Source organism: Gymnoscopelus microlampas (assembly GCF_963454915.1).
Source record: "Gymnoscopelus microlampas genome assembly, chromosome: 9".
NCBI lineage: Eukaryota > Metazoa > Chordata > Actinopteri > Myctophiformes > Myctophidae > Gymnoscopelus > Gymnoscopelus microlampas.
This window is the reverse complement of record NC_139946.1, coordinates 36,563,863-36,573,366: the sequence shown is the minus strand read 5'-3', so window position 1 is coordinate 36,573,366 and position 9,504 is coordinate 36,563,863. Positions and strand designations below refer to the sequence as shown.

The following is a 9,504-nucleotide window of genomic DNA, read 5'->3' as shown; positions in this document are numbered from 1 at the left end:
TATAATTTGAGTAGCAAAGAATTAATACAAAATATGAAGTGTATATTAGGTAATAATGTGTAATATTAGGATAATTGGCTCAATTTACCCCAGGGCATTTGGTTCATTTGACAACTTACCACTGGGTCATCTTAACCCGTCCTCCCTATTGGAGAAATAGTAGAGTCTAAAAATGGCTTGCAGGCTACAAGCCATAGCATTGCCAAGCAACCACAACCCCTTCCTTGTTTGGCAAGTTATGAGTGACAGCGTTGCTTCTGACCAGGTCTGTCATGCCATTGGACAGAGAGGAAAGAAAGTAGGCGGGAGGGAGCACACCTTAGTTACAAAGTTACCCATTAACTTGTCCTTCTGGGAAGCGAGTGCAGAGCAAGAGCACACCTCATTCAACCTTTGCACAACATGCTAGACCACTTTGTAGACAAAGGCAAAACTAATGTAGGTAGTGCTGCAGAACAATATGAGATCTGAGAGAAAGACAGGCAGAACTTGCTGAAGTGAGTTTGAGGAATCTACAGCAACAGGTGATCAGGTAAGGCACAGAAAAAGGGGCAGCACATATTCCTAAAAGCAAGTCTTTGTCAATCTTATCTCATTGCCCTACTGTATGTTGCGTAGGCTATTGACTAATTTGACTTTATATTAATCAAATGATATAGTGAACCTCATGCATCTTTCACTATAGATATACTGCATATAAAGTAGACCTGGATGTGAGGAGAGTGCTAATTTTCAGTGACAGTAAGAGTTAAACCAAGAGTGGAACGTGTGAAAGAATGAATACATCTTCTGAGCACTGTATACAGTGGTAATCAACCATGTGCCTCCATACCCATCGGTTATGCATTGGTGGCAATACAGTGGCTGCTACAGACCGTAGACTGCTGTAATAATAAATGAAGTAATGTAGACTTTAACTGTCCAAATGTATTTACCTACCTGTCAGCCACACCATTCCCTGTGCCTTCTAATGGCTGAAGAGACTGACATTTTCCAAACAATTTCTCACAGAGCAGAGCAGCAATGCATTAATGAACACACAGGCCCGTTTCCAGTCAACTGTTGCATGCTGTTTATGCAGTAAAAATGAAACTCAAACATCCAACCCACATGTTGATATGTGGTGCTGGCTGTTTTGACACAAAATACAGTGTGGCCTCACATTAAATGGCAGCTCACTTTTATTAACCCCAGATTCAACCATATCATGTTTGTCTAACAGATATTCATTGTTCACTCTCAAGGCATCCAGTCATTTGGCAAAAGAGGAGGGTGTCTGAGGTAAGCTTTTATCATTTATGATGCTGGTTATGCTGTATGTGTAGTTCTTGGCTGTTATGAAAGTTTGCTCTTCATTCACTCTGCTTCTTTGGCTGCTATGTTGACACTGCCATTGTTCCCTTTCGGAAAAAGCAAACACAAACTTAAGCACTTTACACAAGTACACTCAAGATGTTGTTTTGGCTTCACTTCAGTTAGACGTTAAGAGAAAGTTAATGAATATTTAGAATAATGCTTATCTTGCAACAAAAAAAAGTCATTTAAACATTCCACCTGAACCCCATGGCCTCTTTGAGCTTGCTGCTTGTAAATCTTCACTCACATTAATAACATCACTCCCTCCTGTTATCAACTTAGTGCAGTATCGGAGCATTCCCATAGCCTTGACTAACAATAGTACAGCGCATCCCACCATGAATCTCATAGCATGACAAACACACATAACTCGGGAAGGGAAGGAGTGTGGTTTCTTCACTACTCTGTGGGTCCATGAGACCTGGGTCAGACGAAGGACAGGTTTTCAGAGCTGCCAGTTCAGGGTAGAGAGAGAGAAAGAAAGAGAGAGAGAGAGAGAGAGAGAGAGAGAGAGAGAGAGAGAGAGAGAGAGAGAGAGAGAGAGAGAGAGAGAGAGAGGGAGAGAGGGAGAGAGGGGGAGGGAGAGAGAGAGAGAGAGAGAGAGAGAGAGAGAGAGAGAGAGAGAGAGAGAGAGAGAGAGAGAGAGAGAGAGACTACTAGAGAGAGAGAGACTTTAATTAGTGCACCTATACAGAATACCACCGTTGCCTTCTAGTTTGAATTTGCTTGGTGAAATAATTCTATTATATTGTATCCTATCCTTTTATTGTTCTATTCATCATTTTAAGTAATGTACATAAATAAATAAATGGAGAACTGGATCGGTATTATTTTTTTAATGAGGAAATTGCTTTGATGTAGAATGGCACTGACAGTAACAAAAACAAAACAGCTCATCTGGCACTGTCTAATCTCAAGCCAGAGAATTGCTTGTGGTTAATATGTCTGGTCAGAGAAAAGGAATGGGATCAAGACAACCCAAAAGAGACCATATACTTAAATGTTTAACTCGTACCCCTGGACACACATACCCACATGCACACTGACCGTATAAGCAAGTAAGTGCACCCAACCGCCCAGCGCACATGTACACAACATTGTATTTTAACACTACAAACACGTGTACACACACACACACACACACACACACACACACACACACACACACACACACACACACACACACACACACACACACACACACACACACACACACACACACACACACACACACACAGTTCACTGCTGTGAACCCAGGGTTCTCTCCACTGTGAGTTGTTGTTGTTGTGTTTTGGCAGTGCGAGGACAGGGCAGGAAGAGATAAAGGCAGTCTTACCAGTGTGTTTACAGCCAACACCAGTGTGCTGAATAGCCCAAGGAGTAGAAGGGGAAGAGGTCTAATGGCTGGTCAGCCAGCCTGAACTGACTCCCTGAAAAATCACCTCGGAGCCCCAAAGAGGACTCAGTGAAGCAGCCTGGGGAGAGGCAGAGAGAGGGAGAAAGAGAGAGAGGGAGAGAGAGAGAGAGAGAGAGAGAGAGAGAGAGAGAGAGAGAGAGAGAGAGAGAGAGAGAGAGAGAGAGAGAAAGAAGAAAAGAGAATTAGGCTACACAATGCTGCAAGAAACAACACAGGAAGCCTATTTTGCAAAGCAAATTTTATTGTGAGGAGGGTAAAAAACTGCTATGGGTGGGGAGACAAGGTTCAGTTTGAAAACTTGCTTTAAGGGTAAAGAAAACGTATGCTGAGGAAGACAGAACAGGTTGAAAAACACGGCCGTTGCTTTCCTCCCGGGTGAGGCAAATTAATCACTGAAAGGACATTACTGAGTGCTGGCTGTTTTCTTGTTTCACAAAACGTGTTTTTTAAAACGTTTTTAGATAACATTTTTAACCCTCAAAGTTAAATAGCACTAATGAACTAGGGGTTCGAATCCACAATGATATGAACACGATCTGCTAATTGGTGGCCGGGGAGGGCAATCTTTGTCGCTGTGCTAGTGACTCCTACCCCCTGCTGGTGCCTGTCAGCAGGGGTTGTTGATTGAGAGGAGTAGGGTGGAGGCGCGGCTATATATCCTCCCGGTGGAGGCTCCTCACTGGCAGGTGAGCCAGAAGGGTACATCTAGCACACAGAAATGTGTGAGGAAGGTTAATGGGCATAATAAAAAGGGTACAAATAATTGCCAAATCTAAAAAAAGAAAAAAGAAAAGAAAAGAGGAGTTCACATCACAACACATGACTTCATCTGTCTGAAGATCTCAGTGGATGAAAACTTTGCCCAATTCACACCAGCATTACTCACCTCATACGATGTTTTATTTAACAACCTGATTTAAGAGCGAAATAAGGGAGATGACGATGATGTAAAGCCAAGTATATAATTACAGTCCATATTCAATCCCCACCTAAAATCTCAAGATAGTGCATTTTAGAAATGTTCAAATAACTGAAGATATTGTGTCTTGGCATGTTAAACTAAACCTAGTGCATGTTGTTATAATACATGAACAGATATAGGAAAACATGAGAACCTGTCAGATGGCATCATCTCGGCCATAATGCAAATACCACGAGTAAGCTTATTGGTTGTGAAAGGGTAAGCATGCAAAGTTATACACAATGATTCCCTTTCTGCCCAACAATTGTTGTGATGAAAGAGCTCTGAAATATTTGCATTTGTGTCAAGTCATACATGTCAGTCCTTGTAGCTATATTTTACAAGATGAACCTCAACAAGGCTAATGGACTATTATTTACCCGCTTTAAGGGTGACTGACAAATGGGATAATATAATCAATGCGAATGACACAGCACTTAGGGTTTCTCCACCTCTGATTATGAAGAAGGAATAAAATGGTCACCGTGTGAATAGATAGATAGACATATATAATTATTGGTCCTTATGGAGACATTCAGGTCCCATAGAGCAGTAACAGCAGTAAGCTCGGCCTAGTGGGAATGTGCGTGGAAAATTTCTTTGAAAGCCAATGTTAGCCAAGTAGGATGGAATATGAAATATCGGACACATCTATCTTGATCACATGACTATAGAGATACTGTGTACCGATTTGCGTGATTTTTGGACAGAATCTGAAGGAGTATGAGCAAAAAAAATGTTTTACAAAACTCAGCCCCCTGGTGGCGCTCTAAAAGGCATATGTGAAAAATGCAGGGCAAAGGTTTTTCCTTGGCCTCTAGGGAGTGTGCGTGCAAAGTTTGATGCAGATCGGTGCAGTTAAAGCTAAAAACGTGGATTAGCCTGTTATAGCGCCACCATGAGGCTGATGTGAACGTTTTCAAGTGGCATTTCTTCCTGGGCCAAGTGGGCCTTTCGGCCTGGCGGAGACAATAATAATAATAATGAATAAAAGACTAGATTCTGACCTATAGCCATCCGCACGTAGTCTGACTAACTGAGTAAACATAAGTATAATTTAAAAACAGTACCACTGAATATATGGATGAATATACATCTATTGACTATGAAGTGATATACTATACGTATGTACACGCTGTCAACAGTGGATATGAGACTGATACAGTGTACTACAACATCTGGATATCTGGATGAACTGGATAATAGTGTATGTGTACAGTTTATCAAGAGTGAATACAATGAGTAAATATGCAATCTATTAGTAATGAAACAGTAATGAAACATTAATAAAAGTAAAAGTAAGCGCAGACAAGATAAGACCTTGTAAAACAGACAGAAGATGCAGCCAGAAGAGGGGAACAAGGGATTGAAATCATAGTATATAAGATGATCGTAAAGATCTGTAGAAAGTATCATGGAACCATTGACATGCCGATCACAGACAGAACGCATCTCATGGTTTTGGTAAACACTACTAAATACACTACAAAACCACTCTGAGTGATCACTTTCCTATCCTAAGGACATTTTTTATCATTTTATTTGAGTAGGCAGGAGAACACCTACAACACATGAGAATGATTTGCTATTGTCAGTCACCAGATCTCAAGGCAGTTGAACATTTTATGTCCCATTACTTAGGCTACTTACTGTGCCTGTAACAATGCTTTCAACCACAATGTGTAGCAATACACAAATTTTCCTGTAAGAAAACGTTCTCATACTGTATCTCACCAATAAAACTCCACACCTGTTGGGTCTATGCCAATGTATGTAAATTGTACCCACAGTTTATGGAGGTCCAACACTATATCAACACATTTTATGATGGTGTTGTATTCATTTTGGCAGTTACCTGGAGACAAAGTTGCATAAAAAATACTATCTGGCATAATTGCAGACCATATGTTCCATCACTGTCAAGCAGTTGTAGCAGTATTGGTACATCTACAATGATGACCATTAACTAATTGGAACTAACAAACACGCACGCACGCACGCACGCACGCACGCACGCGCGCACGCACGCACGCACGCACACACACACACACACACACACACACACACACACACACACACACACACACACACACACACACACACACACACACAGTCACACACACACACACACACACACACACACACACACACACACACACACACACACACACACACACACACACACACACACACACACACACACACACACACACACACAGTGTGTCCCATTTTGCCTTTGTTGATTGTCAATGAGAGACGCTGTAGGAATATCCTGTTTGTGGCACACTTTTCCTGTTGTTGATGGTACTTCTCCACAGCATCTGCTGTTTCACTGTCTATCAAGATTGTTACAGTTATGTCCCCACAGTGCCTCCACATTTGATAATGCATCAAATCTTTTTGTATCCCCATTCTCTGTTATGAAATATGCATTTACTGGCACACTCTGGAATTCTGGCATTAAATAGGATGGTTTCATGTCAAAATCAAATTTTAACTTTTTTTTTGACAAAGTTGAATCACAGTAAACTACATTTATTACACATCATTGTATTTATTTTACTCTAGGGACAAGTCAAATCCTTTGTGTTTCGGGATGTCAATTAGTGCTGCTTTATTTCTCTGTCTCTCTCTCTCTCTCTCTTTCTCTCTAGGGGCACCATTTAGATCTCAAAACAACAATAATGCCACCACCACCCTTGACCTGTCACTGAACTGGCCTGGGAAGACATCACTCAACCTCGCCACCTAGTGGAGTTCTGGTGACCCTGTGCGGTCACCATCAATCTCTCAGGCGACTACCTCCCCCACCTGGGGAGAGAACAGCTCTGCACCATTTATATTTAACCCCATCCACATTTGGCATGGTCAGGACTCAGGACAGTTTAACAGGAACCTGATTTGAACATTATTGAACCACTGAATAGCGGAAAGGTCCATCCTGTTTTAGTTACTTTAGTAGACCTGGCTCCAATAGACCCTGCAATTAACCACCTTATGTCAGAGCATGTATCTGTACAACAGGCTGCGGGAGTACACCTGTATTGACTTTGTGTCTTACATGATGCAGTTTTTCTAGGACTTAATAGTAACCCCAGGCAAAAGACAAGACTTCCTTAACAAAGAAGCAAGCCACACAGGAAAAGTAACCGTCTAAGAGAGACAATTCTCTCCAAACAAGAACAAATCCAGATGGCTCTAACATCAAATACAACAGTTATCCCAGGAACAACCCAAAATGGTAAGAATTAAATATACTTTGCCACTGAAATCCACAATAAAAACAGACATCTATTATTAGGTCTACCCGTTTGAGGCAGCAAAATATGTGGTCGAAATATGGATACTATTAAAGGAAGGATGAAAATAGTGATTTTTTTTTAATTAGGAGTACAGGGTTTATAGCCTAATGTATATGATGTTGTACAACCATATTGCTAACACAGTCACATGACAAAGCATAAATTAGGCTCAAAGTTAATAAACATTGTCATTCAGAACTGCTTGTTTATTGAAAAGAGTGATTTTCTGCATGCCCCCTCTCATACAGACACTATAGCAGGCAAACCCACCTCTCACAACTGGGAGTTCCTGGTGGCGGTTCTGGCCATAGCCATCTCCATCTCCATTCTCATCGCACTCTTGGCTAAATGCCAGGTGGTGCGGCGCTACCTAACGCTCTACAGACACTCCCGGCTGGTGGAGGAAGACAGTGTTAGCCAGTTTGACCGCTCAGGTTTGGCCATTTTCTAACACATCTCTTTTTTAATATTTTATATTTATTGAGTGCTTATTATCACATTATGGATTGTGCTTGGTAAAGACGAAACCAACTAAAATTCAACACATACAGGTAAAAGGGAGATAAGGGAGTGCCACTTAATTTCACCTTTAATAAGGAAGGTGTATTTGTCTGTACTACATTATATTATATATCATGTAACTGCCTCCTACTGCCAGAAACAACAAGAGTGATGGAGAAGGCAACTGTGTCTTTAAACTGGATAGCTTTCTGGGAGGCAGATTTTCTGGTTGTGGACTGATAATGCTGCCATAATTAAAAGTTAATTTGGTTGTGAATTTTAAGGCAAACATCAAGTGATTTCACAAAGCCAGTTCATTATTCACTGTCAGTGGAGCAGCTCAACATTGTACATCAATATCATTACATTAGCCTTGCCTTTCTGCTTTCCCTTTGGGAGAGTTGCCTCATGATTATATACACTAACTGGATTCTTCTATGCCACAGTAAAAGATTTATGGGAGTTCCTTGTGAAATTTACTATAGACAAGTTCTGAGTTCCGAGTTCCAAGTTCCGATGCTTCATGCTGTATCCTCTTGGTAATTTAACAATAGAGATGGAAATCACCTAAAATCTCTCACCCTTTTAAGAAAAACAGCGGAACATTGGACTGGTTGAATAAATCTTTTACTGCTAATTCTAGGCTTGGAGGTGGAATTTCCCATGCGTGAGGGGCATGGAATGAACCCCCACTCTGGCGATCATATGAACGAGGAAGAAGATGATGATGGCTTCATCGAGGATAACTACATTCAGGCCAGCGAGAGGGAGAGGGCACAGAGGGCATTGGAACACCTGGACGAGACTGCTGCTGAGGAAGAGGAAGAGATGGATGAAATCGAATTCACCATCGCTTAGTGACAGAGTTGCGTAAAGTTTTGGCTCTGTACCAGCATTGTTTTGTTTGCCTGGATCAAGTCCTATGAATCACTCACTACTCATTCCCATTAATTGACAATTCTTTGCAAACTGAAATGGAGCATCATTGTGTATCAATCTAAGAAAACTGTTTTGGATGAGCAGTAAATGTTTGGTTTCCCATGCTGGAGACCCAGGTTAGAATCCAGGTGATTGCATTGGCGTCTCATCTGGGACCGGGTTTCTCAGTGGGGGGGGGGGGGGGGCGGGGGGGGGGGCGGTTGGGTTCCCTTTTAGATGTTTGATGATTTCCCATGTGGGAGATCCAGGTTCGAATCGAGGTGGCAATTTAGGGCATTATGGCATAGGTTCTCGAAGTTATTCTAAGGCCCCCTAAAGGTCCTTGATGCTTGTTTGTTGTTAGGATAATGAGGGAATCGGCACAGGCAATTGAATTTAGATGTCACTGATCTCTGGCACTGTACTGTAATTCCCCCTCTTCTAAGGGGGAAAATTGTCAGACATGACACATTCCCATGTAAATGATTCACTTATTTATTTGGGGGCGCTCAGCATGAAAAATGTTTGTCTCCCTGGTCTCTGTTTCATATCACACTATTGATCAAGACATCATTTCACTTCATATAATATTTTTCCCCCATGCAATTTTTGATCAAAAGTGTAACTAATGTTCTAATCTGTAAAATGATAATAAATTATAATAAAAGTCTGTGAATGATGATTCATTCTCAACAAACGTTTGCCATCACGGAAAATGTTGCTTTATGTGTGTAGTATGATTTCCCCCCCTTTAAAAAAATACAGATTGGACCATTTGCAATATTGTGCCCACGTGCACTGCACTGCAACTATTCCCTTCATGGACGGTTAATATTCCACACTAGTTGCCTGATGAAAAAGACAGATTCAACAAATAATGCTAATATGAAACATTTGGCCTCACAGGAATTCAGGTGCAAATGTGTAAACTATAGACTACCACAAGCCGAAGAGTACTATCGTATCGATGACGCACTCCATCACACGAGGGCGTGTGTCGCTTATTACCACTGATCCGCACCCTTGTAGATCTGTTCCTTTTTGCCAAG

General features: G+C 41.4%; 1 protein-coding gene across 2 annotated transcripts; it reads left to right on the top strand.

Annotated features, from left to right (window-relative positions):
• The first annotated feature begins 359 nt into the window (after positions 1–359).
• Positions 360–8,465, top strand: cUnh1orf210 (chromosome Un C1orf210 homolog). 2 transcript variants are annotated; one of them, XM_084066693.1, is made up of 5 exons: positions 360–532; positions 1,245–1,281; positions 6,389–6,975; positions 7,285–7,470; positions 8,181–8,465. In XM_084066693.1, exons 3-5 carry the CDS (start codon positions 6,927–6,929, stop codon positions 8,393–8,395), a joined length of 450 nt encoding a protein of 149 aa, XP_083922819.1. In that variant the 5' UTR covers positions 360–532; positions 1,245–1,281; positions 6,389–6,926; the 3' UTR covers positions 8,396–8,465. The 2 variants fall into 2 exon arrangements, with proteins under 2 accessions (XP_083922819.1, XP_083922820.1); XM_084066694.1 differs by having other exon boundaries at positions 1,223–1,281.
• The last annotated feature ends 1,039 nt before the right edge of the window (positions 8,466–9,504 follow it).